The sequence below is a fragment of the Sturnira hondurensis genome, unplaced genomic scaffold (genome assembly GCF_014824575.4).
Source record: "Sturnira hondurensis isolate 20B ecotype Veracruz unplaced genomic scaffold, ASM1482457v3 Scaffold0008640, whole genome shotgun sequence".
Taxonomy (NCBI): domain Eukaryota; kingdom Metazoa; phylum Chordata; class Mammalia; order Chiroptera; family Phyllostomidae; genus Sturnira; species Sturnira hondurensis.
The window spans coordinates 9,990,657-10,007,756 of NW_028081271.1; the positions used below are offsets into that span (position 1 = coordinate 9,990,657).

A 17,100-nucleotide genomic window follows, 5' to 3' on the forward strand; every position below is an offset into this window, starting at 1 on the left:
CTGTTGAACATTATCTCACTTTATCTTAACCACAGACCCTGCCACAGTGCACTTTACAGTCTGTGGAATCTCTCTTACTGGGAAAATCAAATGTAGTGGTCCAAAAGATTCTCTCTCTTTTTGGGGAAAGATTTTACTTATTTATTTTAAGAGATGGGGGATGAGAGAGAGAAAGAGAGGGAGAGAAACATCAATGTGTGGTTGCCTCTCGGATGCCCCCTACTGGGGACCTGGCCTGCAACCCAGACATGTGCCCTGACCGGAAATCGAACCAGTGACCTTCTGATTCGTAGTCCAGCACTCAATCCACTGAGTCACACCAGCCAGGGCCCAAAAGATTCTTATAAGCAGGACTTCAGGAAGAATGGTTGAATCCTGGAATAACCTCTGATGTAAAGTGTGAGGAGGAGACTGTCACCCTCACAGCAATGTGCCTACTGTGGCTCATACATTGTCTATTTAAAATAAATATCTGATTTAGGTTAGCATCCAGAATGTTCGAATGGAATGGAAAGGCATGATTCAGAATAGAATGACACAGAATGCATGTGAGGAGACAGGTACATGCGTTTAAGCAGACAGATCGTGACTCAGCTTGTTTTTGCTTAAATCTGCAGCTCAGCTCGTAAAGTGGGAGTGGAAGAATTGCATGGTTAATTCGATTAATATCAGTGACACTCTTCAGCATCTCAATGGAAAAGGAAATGACAGTGAAGAAATAAAATTTCGAGAGGTTGTCACAGAAAACATGAACAAAATGGAGAAGAGAATCGAGTGTATTTCAGATACACAAGCCAATCTCATAGATTCAGAGCATTTCCAAAACTTCAGTGTGACGACTGATCAAAGATTCAATGATGTTCTTGTCCAGCTGAGCACTGCGGTTTCCTCAGTCCAGGAACGTGGAAATGAAATAGATGAAATCTCCAAGTCATTAATAAGTCTGAACACCACATTGCTTGCTTTGAAGCTCAGTATTGAAACACTGAATGGCAAAGTCCGAGAGAATAAAATTAAACAACAAGAGGTAAGAGCTTTTGTATTGGAAGGTCACAGGTTGACACTGAATTCATTTAGATCCTATCTCCTCGATAAACAGGAAAATGAACATTGCAAATTGTGTTTGAAGATCATCCTATCCACCCTGACTTTTTTGGTAATCTTACCAGAAGGTGTCAAGCAGATTTACCTAGTTCCTTTTCTGGATTCCCAGCAAAATTTGTATTTTTTCTCCCGCCCCCACCCCGCCAATTGGATATAGTCTCTCTTAAGGTATTTCCTATGAAAAACAAACATATGACTAAAAGTTAAAAACAAACATATGACTAAAAACAAACATATGACTAAAACATTTGACTACTTTTGAAAAAGAATCCTGATATTATAAAATATGTAAGACCTAAGATTATAAGTAATGTGAAGCCTGTCAAATTCCCACCATTACCTTAAAAATTGGGCATCTTTGCAGTAGGTTTTACTTGATAGACCCATTCTTAATGAGCAAAGCAAAGATTAATTAATTATAAAGCAAAGGGAAGCCTCTAAAGTTACAACATCAGATGAAAAAAAACAACTAAATTATTAACTAGACAGTAGACTAAACAGGTTCATAAAGAATATCCTACAAGTTTATTATTTGTAAGCTGCGATTACTCAGAACTTTTGAATTTTTACTTGGTCCTTGTCTTAAGGTGTCAGAAGACAATGACATTGCTATCTAAATATGGGGACTCTGTGAACCTCATTCCAAAACCAACCTTAAAATTCTGTTTTTTTCCACGTCATATTTTCCAAAATCTGACTGTTGATGTTTCCTACACAGTTAATGAATACCTAAGCCCACCGCATAGTATTGGGATGTCAAGGGCCTGGGCCGTGGAGCAGTTCGAGGTGATGCACAAAGAAGAAACTGTCATAGGATTGAAGAACACGGGAGAGAGAGGACAATAAAATGTTTGTGTTTGGAGTAAAAGTGATTAAGTTGGAGGGAAAGAAAGAGAGAAATATTACTTTATGTAAAAACAGGGTTAGCGAAGCAGTGAGACAAGTGAGGAGAGAGAAAATATACATAATATAGAACAAGGACATGTTTGATTTTGGCCCCAATCCAGCAGAGTCTATTGAATATTTATGAACCCACACAAATGAAGAGCTGAAACCAATTTGGAAATGTGTTAATGAATGGAAATAATCAAAATCTGGTGATCGGCGAACTATTTGAGTTTGGATAGATTACACTTGTTTTCTGGAACAGAGAGATGTGTTCTACAAGCATATATGTTCACGGTTCATGTTGACCATGTTGTATGGGAACATGTCAGGGACTCAGGGCAGGAGGAGAAAGAGGGCAGAGATCTCCTAATGTAGAATAAGGCTTCAGTTGAGGGAAGGCGCAGGTCAAGCTGTGAGTACCAAAACGCCTCTGGGCTTGAGTAAGTGCCTTCGAAGAGGCCAATCTGAGTGAACGTTCAATTCTTGGCAAAGGTTTTACACCCTTGCTGCCTTGACCCTCTCACCTGGTCTTCTCCCTTCCAGTCAGGGGAAGTGTAGCTTTCACTTCATACCCGGATTAAGCAATAGATGTACTACTGGTTCATTTCTATGCACAAATGGGAAACGAGACTCTATCAACTGTGAAACATAGAAGTACTTAGAAAAGCATAAATCATACCACGAAAACAGAACAAAGACTAAAATGTAGCACAGAGAAACAGAAAACATTGCCAGAATAGATGAAAAGGTTCGGTCCATCAAAAAGGGAAAGGCCAACGCCCAAAGCAAAACCAAGCAAAAGACTTGAAAGAAAAAAATGCCAAGAAAAATATCATAGAAAAGTTTGACTTGGTAATTAACCTTATCATAGTTCGAAAACCAAGGGGAGTAACAAGTAGTATGTGTCTTACTCTGCAAACTTCAATATATTGATGGTGCCTAGTGTTTGGGTTCAAAAAGCGGGCACTAATGTGCAATTGGTAAGATTTTAAAATGGCACCATGTATTTGGAAGGCAGTGTGAGAGTACTCTACAAAAAGTTTAATATTTAGTCCTTTGGTCAGATTCACTTCCAGGAAGCTGTCCTACAGAAGCACTGTGTAAACATATGTTTAAAGTGGTGCTTGTTATAGCATTCTTTAAAGTTGTAAAATATGTGCAGTTTGACACTCTATCAATAGGAATCAAATTATAAAAACACACACAGTATACATGCACTAAATTATTACAAATTAGGCAGCCTCTAAGTATTTTAATAGGTACATATATTATTTTTTATCCTTAAAATGAATTTATTTAATATTTAAATAAATACCTTTGACATTTGGGAGGGGCCAAAGAAGTATACAAATGACCCACATTATTCCAGAGACTTGTCCATGCTAGGTACATTGTACCCAGGAGTAGATCCAGGTTTGGAGGGGCAATCCTTAAGGAAAATATAGTGCAAAATTATAAATAGAAAATTGAGCACAAAAGTAAATACTTAGAATAAGGAAAGATTAAGGAACTTTTTAACTTTTAAACATTGAAAAATATCATAAACATTATAAGTGGAGAAACATGACATAATATTTTAATTATTTGCTTGACACACCACTACAATATCTTTTTTCTGCTTCATGTTTTGTAACTGACTTTATTGGCATAACATTGGTTTGCAGAACCATACAGGTTTCAAGTGTACAACAACTCATTAAAATATCACCAGCACACCGCATCACGTGCCCATCACCCCCAAGCAAAGTCCCTCCCCTGACCCTTTGCCCACCCCCATCTAGTCATCCTTCTTTCTCTCTGGCTGTCACCATACTATTGTCTGTGTCTGTGTGCTAGGTATATACATTTTATAGCTAATCCTTTCGCCTTCCTTCATGCAGTGCCCCCTCCTACTTCTGACAACTGTCAGTCTGTTCCATGTATTCATGCCAATGTGTCTGTTTTATTTGTCAGTTTATTTTGTTCATTATACTTCTCATATAAATGAGATAATATGCTATTTGTCTTCCTCTGACTGACTTATTTCACTTAGCATAATAGTGTCCAGGTCAATCCATGCTGTTGCAAAAGGTAAGATTTTCTTATTTTTTTAGGGCCTACTGGTATTCCATTGTGTGAATATACCACCGCCTTTTTATCCACTTATTTACTGCTGGACACTTGGGCTGTTTCTTGGCCATTGTAAATAATGCTGCTATGAACATAGGGGTGCCTATATTCTTTCAAATTAGTGTTTCAGGATTATTTGGACATATTCCTAGAAATGGATTGACTGGGTCAAAAGGTAGTTCTGTTTTCAATTTTGTGAGGAAACTCCGAACTGTTTTTTCAGAGTGACTGTACCAGTCGGCATTCTCACCAACAGTGCATTAGGGTTCTCTTTTCTACACATTCTCCCAAACCCTTGTTTGTAGACATATTAATGATATCTCATTGTGGTTTTAATTTTCATCTTTTTGATGGCTAGTGACACTGAGCATTTTCATATGCCCATGGCCATCTGTCTGTCTTCTTTGGAGAAGTGTCTATTCAGGTCCTTTGCCCATTTTTTAATTGGACTGTTTGTCTTCTGGTGTTGAGTGGTAGGTATTCTTTACATGCTGGGCATTAACCCCTTATCAGATGTATCATAGGTGAGTATGTCCTCTCACACAGTGGGCCCCTTTCCATTTTGTTGATGCTTTCTTTTGCTGTGCAGAATCTTTTCAGTTTAATGTAGTCTCATTTGTTTATGTTTTTCCCTTTGTTTCCCTTGCCCTAGGGGGATATATCAGCAAAAATACTGCTACAAGAGATGTCTGATATTTTACTGCTTATGTTTTCTTCTAGGATTTTTATGGTTTTGTGACTTACATTTTAAGTCTTTCATTCACTCTGAGTTTATTCTTATGTAAGGTGTAAATTGTAAGGTCTAGCTTTTACTTTTTTGCATGTACCTGTCCAAGTTTTCCTGACACCACTTATTGAAGAGACTATCTTTACTCCATTGTATTCCCTCACCTCCTTTATCAAGTATTAATTGACCATAAAGTTGTAGGTTTCTTTTTGGGCTCTCTGTTCTGTTCCGTTGATCTATATACTTATTCTTATGCCAGTACCATGCTGTTTTGATTACAATGGCCTTGTAATAGTAGTTTGATATCAAGTATTATGTATTCTTAATATATTATAGAGTAAAAACTAAAAGCATATCCAAGATCTAACAAGTAGGATATCTCTTGTTCACAGTCTCTCTATTTTATACTCACAGGCATAAAAATGTACACAAAATACATATAATTATAATTGAAAACAAACAATGAAACCTCAAATACAGAGGCAATAAAAATTAAAAGATATTGTTAATATGCTACTTGAGATTGTATTGAATATGAAAAGCTATTCTGAAGGTTAATTAGCACTGTGAAATATGGCATTCAACATTTTTATTGCTGTAAAACAGTTTCATATCTAGATCTACCAAATTCACAGAATTGGAATGGTATGTTTCTACTATGAGTATAATACAAAAAGTTTTATATCAGATGAATTAGAAACCATACAGGTTTTTAAAAATTTATTAGCATTTTGACATCTTTATGTTTGGGAATAGAAGGATACCTTAGATATACTCAATTACATGATAGGGGACACCACAGAGGATGTGAAATTTCAGCCATTCAGTCAGAGACAAATTCTTCAAAACCAAAGAATTACTATCTTAAACCGTTCTCTAATTTTTGTATTCTTATTCCATAATATTCCTGTAATATTATGTGGATTTTTTTAACGTGGATTTCAGGGTTTCTTGAAGTGACATATTTCATAAATAATTGCGTAACAAAAATTGCGGATGCTTGCCTATGTTTCACAGGAGATGAGTGAATTAGAAGAGCATGTGTACAATGTGTCAGCAGAAATTCTGTCTATGAAAGAAAAACATGCATACTTGGAACAGGAAATAAAAGGGGAAGTGAAACTATTGAATAACATCACTAATGACCTCAGACTGAAAGACTGGGAACATTCTCAGACTCTGAAAAATATCACTTTAATTCAAGGTAAAGTGTCTTTTCGTTCTTCCAGAAAGTGGCATATTAAAATATACATGGAGATACACTGAGATTTGGTCTTCTAGATCCTATGACTTACAATGGTTTTGAGCATATATTTACTACAATTATCTAGAGGAAGAAATCCTCAGATCATGTTAAGACATGCTATGATAACAGTATCATGGTGTTCTTTAAACAGAAAGGGATTTACAAAAATGAAAACTCTCTTAATGTCTAATAAGGCATTAATTCAAATACTCCGTATTACTAAAGATCGAAACAGGTTTTCTATAAGTCACAAAGTTCTCTAACTTTTAAAAAATCAAGCTTGTTAATTCTCCTTTACAAAACTTCCACATTCTTTCTTGTGTTCTACACTATTGTATTAGTAATTCGAAAAGATTTTGACCTCTCCTAAAAAATGAATTTGTCAAATGCTTTTATATTGTTTGTGAAACAAGTTGAATTGAATATTACTGATTTTCAAGTTAATACATATATATATTTCACACTAGCTCCTAGTTCCTTATATTTTTATTTTTTATTTTAGATTTTATTTATTTATCTTTAGAGGGGAAGGGAAGGAGAGAAGGAGAGAAATATCAATGTATGGTTGCCTCTTGTGAGTCCCCTGATGGGAACTGGCCTGCAACCCAGGCATGTGCCCTGACTGGGAATCGAACCACAATTGTGTGGTTCGCAGGTCTGTGCTCAATCCACTGAGCTACACCAGCCAGGGCTTAGTACCTTATATTTTTAGTATTTTACATGTTTACTCTTAACCTTTTGGTATCCTTTTGTTTAGGTTTGTCTCTCGTAAAGAACAAGTTTCAGAAGACTATATATAGTACATTTTGTTTACAGTGCCTATAATTTAGTAAAATTAAATAATGTATATTTACAGATATATGCATTATAATAAGAATGATTGTTTTTTAAGATGCAAGAAAATGAGATACACAAAATTTATATTAGTGTTTATCTCTGAAAAAAGAAGTAGATGAATGAGATCTGGGAGGACCTAGATAGATACCTATTTTTTACTGACATTTATATCTTCCTTCATATTGATCACTAAGTATATCTTTTCACAGGAGAATTCTTATTATGGTTGTCATATATAAAAGTGTCTCATGCGATCTTCTAGTGAAATGTTACATCTTTTTGGAAACTTTAAGTTCCTTAAAATGAGGGACTATTTTTATATTATTACAGCATCTAGCCATAAAGTAAACTTCTAATAAATATTTATTAAATATAGCCAGGAGAGACATATTGTACCAATTGAGTTCTTTGTCACTTGTGGGTTGTAGGATCAACATCATTACTTTCTATTCTTCCTCTTTACATTAACAGTTTCTGAATAAAAGTAAAGATTAAGGAGATAAATTATTTTAATACATTTCTCAGGTAATTTTAGTATAGTCTGAAGGACTAAATTGTTGAAACAGTAAAGCAGAGTTTGGTAAGGAATGGGTGCAATGTGATTTAAAGAAACAAAGTTGGTGAACATGGAGGAAGAACATTAAGAGAGACATGTCTCAGTGGTGGAAAAGATAACATTATGTTCATTTGGAAAATGTTTATTTTTCTAGTATCTAATGATATATATATTACATAGATAATAGTAAAGAAGAAGAATAAGTAATTTGATGGTATTTAAATTTAGAGATTTGTGTGCAATTAATTATTGGAATTAAAAGTAGATTGTGTCTTTAGCTACTATAAAAAATATAATCATATAATCTCAGGAATAATGGAAGAACAGATGTCAAAAATGAAGTCAATTAAGTTTGGAATAGTATCACGTAGGATGTCAGGAAATGAGTTCTAGTTCAGGTTTTACCCAATTAGCTTTCAGATCTTGGACAATTCACTGTCTCTGACCCTCTGTAAGTATGTTTGACTAAAAATTCTAAGGCCTCTTCCAGATTAAATATATCCAAGTGAGTACACATGAAAACTGGAAGAATACACAAAGGGGGCAGGTTTAAGCAGGAAGAGCCTAGAAGATTTGGAAGATTTTTATGATCTAAATATGAGGTGAGATTGAGAACAAAATACAAATTTCATGATCATAATGAGTAGGACATGAAGCCCAGCTCTGGGAAGGTAGGCAGATATTGCTAGTGCTATGTCATCTTCTGAGCATTTTAAATAAAAATGTGCCTGGGTTTGCTTTGTACTAAACTGCATGGTGTTAGTCTATGATATTTATGGTGACTGAGTATTCTAAACCAGTATAGATCTTAGGGCTAGGTAGAAATCTGATTTCCTTTTTAAAAAAATTACCATAGGGAAGGAGCTAAATAGTGGATTTTTTTTGTATGTGTGTTGTATAGAGGGATTTGCTCCTGGAAAATTATTGCTATAGCATTTATGAATTATTCTGGTAGCTTCACAGTTAGGAGGTATTAAGGATGAAGAAAAAATAGTGTGAATTATTATGGCTTTTTGAACTAGAGCAAACCGTACATTTTGACCATTATTAATCTAATTTCCTTTAACATAAGTTAGCAATGGAGCCGGCAGGTAGCATTTTTCATTTCGTGCTCAGAGGTGGTTAGTGATAGGATCATGAAACAGAATTTTGAGAGGCTAACCAGTAATTCGAAACAAAGAAGGTGACTACGATGGACTCTAAGTCTCCTAAGTTAAAGTTCTTGATTCTTGTTTCTACAACATGGCAGAAAGATTGCTACATTTCTTTACGGTTCAGGTGGAGATATGTAATACATAGATCAACAAATCAATCAGATAGATATAGATACAGATTTTTTTAAAGCTGACTGAAGGAAATCAGAGGATGAAACAGACAAGATACTTTCAGAGCAGATTAAGGAGAAATTCTATAATAGTCCAGCTGCAGGGTGACAAGCATGGTCACCATAGCAGGGGTAGCAAGGGGAGCTGTTTTGGGAGGTAGCATGAAAACATGAAGTTGACAATGTTCTCAAAAGTTTTATGCGGGAAGCTACAGAAAAGGCGTTTATGTCTGTACTTCTATCTGCTCAAACTATCTAAGATGCTAAAAACATTTATTGAGATACTTCCCACATTTTGGTCTTAGCAGTAGACGAGATATAACACTGGCTAAAAATGAAACAGAATATAGTAACTGAGATTAATGTTATATGAAGAACAAAATAACACTAAAAAATTAACATCTAATGCACCTAATTAGAATTATTTAAAGAAAACATTTTCCTGGTTCCCTTCCTCTGGTAGTCAGATGCCTGGTGTTAGGTTTTTGTTCTTGTTCTTTTTAATTTATTCTTCAAATAATTTTATTTATTTTTCAGTTGCAGTTGACATCAAATGTTATATTAGTTTCAGGCATACAGTATAGTAGTTAGACATTTCTGTAACTTATAAAGCGCTTGTCCAATAAGCTTAGTACCCCCCTGACAACTATACACAGGTATTACAGTGCTATTGACTATATTCTTTATGCTGTACTTTACATTTTTGTGACTGTTTTGTAACTGCCAGTTGGTGTCAGTATTTTTATATAAAAATAGAGGAGAATTTTTAACTCAGGATCTTATAAAATAACACATATTCATTATGATTGAACTGATGCTCCAACATCAGAGCTGTATACAATTACTATATATAGTTGCATGCAAATGAGTTTTATTTCTTCCTTACAAAAGAAATGGTGAAAACTCTTAATCTAGAGGCTAAGAACCTAGATGTAGCCTGTAGGTCTCTGGCTCTGTCTCACACATTCTAGTTTTCCTGGAATGCCTGTGTCTTGCTTTGGAGCTTGAATGACTAAACCAAAGTTTTTGATTGTCCACTTAAAAAAACAACCCCCCCCCAAAAAAAACCCACCATCCTTGGATACTGTGGATTTGCTTCCCTTCAATTTGCTCAGCAAAACTCAGGCTGCAAATTGAGCCTTTCTGCCTTGCCTGCTGCCTCCTTCATCTCTGTGCAGAGTCAACTGCTGGGTTCGTGGTGTGGAAGTTAAACTCCCTTTGTTGGGAAGAGCGTTCTACATGGAATAGGAGATGCACACAGATTCCCACTGATGTAGAACCCCATTTCTGGTGCACCACCTAAATGCTTGCTTCTAACATTAAGTTATAGCTTAGGAGAATTTGCTAGTTAATCACTTAATACCCAGTAGTATGTAGTTTACATGAGGGTTATGTGAAAAATGTGCAATAGCAAATAAACACAAACACAGGAAAAATGTACATGGTTGTTTCTTAAGATGATAGATTTATTAATTATATCTTTCTCACATCTTTTCTGGGCTTTTATATTTCCTATAATAAGTAGAGTTGTTTTTGCAGTGAAAACACAACCAAGCACTGCTGTCCAATGTTGCATTTGCAGATAAACAGACAATGTACCATTGAGAAGAACAATGATATCTTAGAAATTGAGTAACCATGGAAGGAATGTTCTAAAAACCCAAGTTAGACCTTAAAAAATGGAACAGGTCAGAAGAATAGAGAGGAGGAGGGACAAGGACTTCCAAAGACACAGAAGATGGATTGACTTTACTTACTCACGAGACCATCTTTACCTATTTACGTGGCTACCTTTTAGAATTCTTCAGTTGTTGTATCTCCCAATCTAGTTAAAATGTGTGAACAAATAGCTCTAACCAGTGACACTAAATATAGTTGTGTGTTGTCCTTGGGCTGTGTACGCGGCTGAACCATAGCAATTGAAAATGTCTCTTTTAAAACATCGCTATTCAATGATTCTATGATACATCGGAGTTTCTTCCTTTTGGAGCTGAAAAGAAAATTGTTTGCTGTAAAAGTAGAGAATAATGCCTGCTCTGTGTACTCTGTGTAGAAGAGAGAATTCTAGTAGGATACCTTTAGGTTCTAAAGACATGCTCAGTACCATCATTCTAAAGAAGTGATCACATATCACGCATCTGTTTTGCTGGGCACGTAAAATTCAAATGACTGAGTCAGTGTTGATCTAACTCAGTTCTCAGAGACACCTGGGAAATTGCGAGGCCAAGTAGTCAAAATTTTTCCTGTAACCCTTCCAACTTATTTTAGAATATCTATATCTGTAAAATATTAAGTAGGGGCCCTACTTAATATTTTACTTGAAAAAGGATTCCTTTACTTATTTTCACCTGTTTTCTATTCCCCGCATCTCTCCCACTTACCCAGAATTCTCTTTCATCTCATTCTCTCCAATGTTTGAAGTGCCCTTCAAATCCCACTCCCTCAATAAAGTCTTTTCACATTGCTACTCATGCTGATCTGAACCTAACAAATATTCAAGTTTGTCACTTTCAACTCTAGTGTTTTGGTCATCTGCTATGTGTGGTTTAGTTTCTCTTGAGGGTATCACTCACGAATTGTACATTTTTACTTTTACATTTTGCACATGACATTGACTCAATATAGTAAAATCTGTCTAGTGTGTGAACAATGCCGACATGGGTTTGTGCTGATTTTGACTCAGTGTCTCTTCTCTGTCCCTTGATTCTAAGAACCCAGAAAAGTGCTAGGCACACATATATATGTGTACACAATTAGATTGTCTAATTTAGGGCTGTGTAACCCTTGTGAGTATATGGTATTACACTTCTCTATAGCAGGGTGTGCCTCTGTTGGGGAAGGTCAGTCTTATTCTGCATTATTATGTAACAAATAAAAGGCTTTGACTTTAGTTATATGATTGTCTTAACAAATGACAGATCCATTCTACGTATTCTTTAAAACTATGATCAGTAATTGTAATTTATTTTTTAAAGGTCCCCCTGGACCCCCAGGTGAAAAAGGAGATAGAGGTGTCACCGGAGAAGCTGGCCCACGAGGCAGTCCAGGCCCAATGGGTATGGTACTGGGAACTGTTTACTCAAACTTACTTGTGCACCACGGGGCATGAGTAAGACACATCCGTGTATGTGTGTAGGGGCAAGAGCTATTTATTTCCCTGTGGGAAGTGTGTGTATCTGTGTGTGAGTATCTGTGTGTATCTGCTGGGACATATTACCCATCCCAGCAGACTAATCACTCTAACCTACTGAACAGAAGTGCTGACCCTGGAGGAAGTTGCAGGCTTTAGCCAGAGCGACCACATGGGACTGTTCACAAAGCACATAAATCTAGGGAGGAGTGCTGTCCATATCACTGACAGCCATCAGTATAAGGCACGATCTAGCTTTATATCACACGTGGAGGAGAATATGAGAACCGTCTTCATGTTGAATATGTTTGCAAGGAATCTGTTTTTTAAAAGCAAAAATTATGCATTAATACAAGTCAAAAGCAAACTGGATTAGATTCCTTCTATAGTCCTTAAGTGGAATTGGCCTAAACCTACAAAATCCAAATGTAAAGGCTGACTAGAATGCAGCTGACTTTCACCTTTGTTGTCAGGTATTGTATTTTTACTTAGAGCAAAATTGCTTCCAATTATTTTTCCTGTCTGTGGTGTAATCTTGAAAGCAATTATTTTGAAAGAAGATAATAGAAGGCAGAAAAGGAGAAAGAGCAAAAACTTTCTTTGCTCTCATAAACATTAAGAAGATAACAACGACATGATTGCTGTGTTCTTTTTGGCTAGGAATCAAATACCCCATGTGCTTTTTGCAAACAGGGAGAATATTGCATGGTCTAATTATAACTGGAATGGTTGTTGCTGACACAATTGTCTAAATACCATGTACTTTATCTATTTTTCTGTCTTTTGATTACATGAAATGTTCTTCTTTCTGATCAACGTATTGACTAGCCCAGATTACATTGGAAAAATAGTTTGTAGAAATGAAAAGCATGAATTTTACAACTGCCTGACCTTTGTATAATTGTGTTTTAAAAGCCAATATATCAAGTTTACATTTGAAAGTTTAAAAAATGTTATAAAGAAAAAATGAGTATATGTGTATTTATATATACATTTTGTGGGTCTTTGAAAGTACTGCCAGGTAAGATTCTTTATTGAGAAAAGTCTTTCTAATTGACGAGCATTTGGCAGATATTAATCACGGTGCATTAATGTCATTAGCAGCTGAAATAATCAGTATTATGTCAGCTTTCAGGCCTGCTATTGTCAAAGGTCATCATCTCCATTACTAAGTGCATGGTCAGTGCATCATAATTCATCCATGAAAGTCCAGACTGGGCTTCAACCTGCCATGCAAAGTTTCATCTGGAAGCATCTTTGGCAGTGTTTCTGGACTATGGATGTCTGACATATAAAGAGGGATTTAAAGGCTTTAGCTTTAGTTAATATCATACAGGCGCCATTGTAAAGCTGCCTTGATTCTTGTAGGAGGGTTTAGTCTGTTGCTGTTGGCACTGCTCATTTACATAAGCAGACATTATCCAGGCCCTCATGAAAGGAAGATTTTATTTATGGGAGTGATAAGTTGACTGTTTTAGATGATTAGGTTACCCTTTGGTTTGGTGTACTGCAGTAAAATTATTCAAGTTTTCAGGAATCCCAATGGATTCTTCCTGCTTAATTGGTGCATTTCATTTCACTTTTTGCCAAATTGCCCAACTGCCCCATGCTTAGAACTGGACTAAGGAAGTCATGTGTATATGGTGGACTGTCATGATACTTTGACTTCCTGATTTGAGCAAATTCACTAAAACCCCACCTGTACATCTAATTAAACCCTCTAAGCTCAGCTTGGTAAAGTCAAAGTCATTGAAAATCATGATGCTAATTTGAAAATCTGAGAAACTTAAGTGGTTATCCTAGTGGTCTTATATAATCAATGCCATCACAATTGTTACTCATGTACAAGGCACATATTATGCTAAAGTATGCTTTACCTCAAAGTAATATGCTAGAAATTTATGTCAAAGTGTCATTTCCTTGGAATTATACCAGGGAGAATGACCTATTGCCTTTTACTTGAAAGAAGGTTAACTGGACACTTTCCCTGTGCCTAGTGCTCTGCATGGCTCTGTGGATTCCATGCACAGAAATACAGACTTTCTGCCTTCACAGAACTTGCAGTACAGCAAATAATTATATAAGGGTGATGAATGTCACCATCGAGGACTCGATCTCATTTGAGGTCCTTTGGGGACCACTTTTAGGGTTATTCCACCATGACGGTAATGCTTTGAAGAACACCCCCTTAGTTCCGGTGTACTTTGGCTGCCTGTAGGCCTTCGTGGACTGGTTTTGCCCACTGTGGCATCATCACAGGGTAGCCTGACCTGTATGCACAGAAGGTGCCACCTTCATAAGTTTCCCTGGGAGGGAACCTTTGATTGCAAAACTTTCACCATCCACTGGTGCTGTTAACTTTTCTTACATAGTTTGAATTTTCCACCAAAGGAACCAGGTCTCTGGAGAAGAACTAAACTCTATCGTAACTGTGGATATTGGAGTGCAGGAACTGTATTTTAGTAGTCCTCATATTCACGCATGTCTTCATCCCATCCCACCCCCACTCCCAGGCCGACCGAGAAAGGCCTCTCCTCTGGCTTTCTCCGTGGCGGTGCTTGCTAAAACACGCGTTTGAGTGGGGAGTGTCAGGCCAGCAAATCCATCACTGTTAACTATGTACATATTGTTCAATGAAACTGAATGGAGCGCTTCTCACCAAGAGCAGGTGGAAATAGTGATTCTATTACTATATAGGAAGAAGAGGGGAGGTGGAGAAGAAGAACCAACACAAAGCATTTGTCGTGTAAGAGGCACTTTTTCTAAGTGTTTTACAGTAATTAGCTCTTTTACTCATCACATCAAACTTATGGGACAGGGACAAATAATGCACCATTTGACAGAGGCACAGGGAGGTTAAATGGCTTGTCCAAGATCAAGCCGCAGCTGGTAGGTGGCAGTACCAGGATTTGAACCCAGATGGACAGGTTGCAGAGCCCTTGTTCTTACCCAGTCTGCCAGGCCCCAGAAAGAAGCCAACATGCAGAGGTGGGCACCCAGGACATGTCAGTAATGACCAGACCAGCCTTACCAAGGTGGCTGGATGGCTCATCTTCTGTTCCTGTTTTTATAAAATGATAAATTTGAATTGGATGATGCGTAAGACCCCTTGAAGCCCTAACAGGCTTCACACCTGAGATTCTGTGTGAAATGTGCTTGTGTTTCCTGTGGATTAGAGGCAGGAGGCAGACGATTCCCCAGACACAGGTCATTGCAGAAAATCAGCTAATTGCCACCTGAAAGGCTCAGAGAATCTGGTGTCTTGGAATATAATCCAAGGGTGGTGCTTATATTTAGGGGCCATGTTTCCAAAAAGTGTTAAACAAACTATTCACAAAACCCTACGGACTATATAGAGTCTGCTTAAACATGAGAAAGGTCTAATAGTTGAGTAATTTCTAGTATCACGGTGCTTCATTTGTAGATTCTTTATTCACCGATTGAAAATGTGATATAAACCGTGGTCAGACCACTGTATTCTGAATGTACTCATTGACCCACCATTGGAGAGGCTCTTTCTGATCCCCCGAGGCATTCTGTTATATTTCTTTGTTCCTCTAAAGTTTTAATTGCCATAATTACCTTCTACATTTATTTGTTAACTTTCTTACCATCTGTCTCTACACTAGAAGATGTATTTGGATAAGAACCCATGTAACTCCAGGACTGTGCATGGGCTGAAACAATATGCTTGCTCCGTATATTTTTCTTGCATTAATGGAGAAAATGGTACAAATAAGTGGCACCCTAGAAGTGGAGAATGTTCTAACCTAAAGAAATAAGAAAGTTCAGACTCAGTGTTTTTATTTGTAAATCTGAGTGGCAGATCCTAAGAATTGCCAGTGCAAAGGTCTACCTGCCTTGCTTGGATAATGAAGAAGGGTGTAAATATTAACCTATCAGCCTGTTTTGAGAACCTATGTTAGGTCATTATTTGGCTGTATGCTGTGAAGTTCAGCTAATATATACTACAAAGTATGTACAACTATATATACATGCATATGTACATACACATATACATATTATATATATCTATACCTATACAAAATAGCATATATTGAGTAACTAAATGGAGATGTCCTGACTTTACTAGTATTTCTAGACAAAATTTATTATTTAATTGCTTTGAATATCTGTTAGAATCCAAATTTTGTACTAGATTGAATAATATTTCTTAACTCTTTAATGTACTTCTTAAACTGAATATCTCTTAGAGAAGAGTTAGCTCAAATTTAGGTGTTTGTATGAATGAACCTTAAGAAAATACTGTTAATGACTTAAATATATATATAAGCCATAAAGCCTGCCTTCTGGAACTTTAACCTAATGGCAATATATTAAAAGATTGACATTGGCAAAAGATGTATAATCAGTTTTTCATAATGTGTTTTCCAAGGAGTTAACTAAAAATTGGATTTCTGGGAACTAATAATGACACCTAAAATGACATTTTTACAATAATTTATTTCAAACTACTGGACTTCAGAATAGAATATTTTATTCTACAGGAAAATATTATTTGCTTTTACATGCAGTTTTCATAATCACTACAGCAATTTATGGTACAAAAAACAAGTTGTTTTTATTTAAGTATGCAAAACCATGGTTTTGTATATGTATATAATATATACACAGACATGTATGTGCATGGGGGTAGTTACTATGTTGTTGTTTGGGATTACAGTGGAATATGTAAAGACAAGCCCGTGAGAACTAGAGTAATGCATTCCAGGTCTAGAGCCCAATTTTTAAAAGTAAATACTCTGATACTAGACGACATAAGCCTTCTGGTTAAAATGCCAAGACTTTTTCCCTGATATGTTTTTATTTGTGATAATGATGTCATTTACTGGAACCCTACAATGTACTAAATATACTAGTGTTTCTACCTACAGTTTATATCACCTGTCAATGGCACACATGAGATATTATCACTCCATTTGGAGATTCCCCTATATCATATTAACTAATGGGCCCAGATTGTCTCATTATACTCTGCAATCTGTATGAAAAGTGAATCATTGCCGCTCTGCTTCTATTCATTAACTATGCAGGTCCCCCAGGGCTTAAAGGTGATCGGGGAGCAATTGGCTTTCCTGGAAGTCGTGGATTCTCAGGACCAGCAGGGAAGTCCGGGAGGCCAGGTATTATGATCGTGAATATTTTCTTTATAGAATGT

At 36.4% G+C, this 17,100-nt stretch overlaps 1 protein-coding gene across 2 annotated transcripts in view; it reads left to right on the forward strand.

The window, feature by feature from the left end:
• Positions 1–17,100, forward strand: part of MSR1 (macrophage scavenger receptor 1) — a 67,216-nt gene that overhangs the window by 17,582 nt on the left and 32,534 nt on the right. For both annotated transcript variants that reach the window (XM_037055274.1, XM_037055275.1), the window contains exons 4-7: positions 618–1,027; positions 5,846–6,032; positions 11,767–11,847; positions 16,976–17,065. In XM_037055274.1, coding sequence (XP_036911169.1) covers positions 618–1,027; positions 5,846–6,032; positions 11,767–11,847; positions 16,976–17,065 — 768 coding nt within the window. The remainder of the gene's footprint in view (positions 1–617; positions 1,028–5,845; positions 6,033–11,766; positions 11,848–16,975; positions 17,066–17,100) is intronic.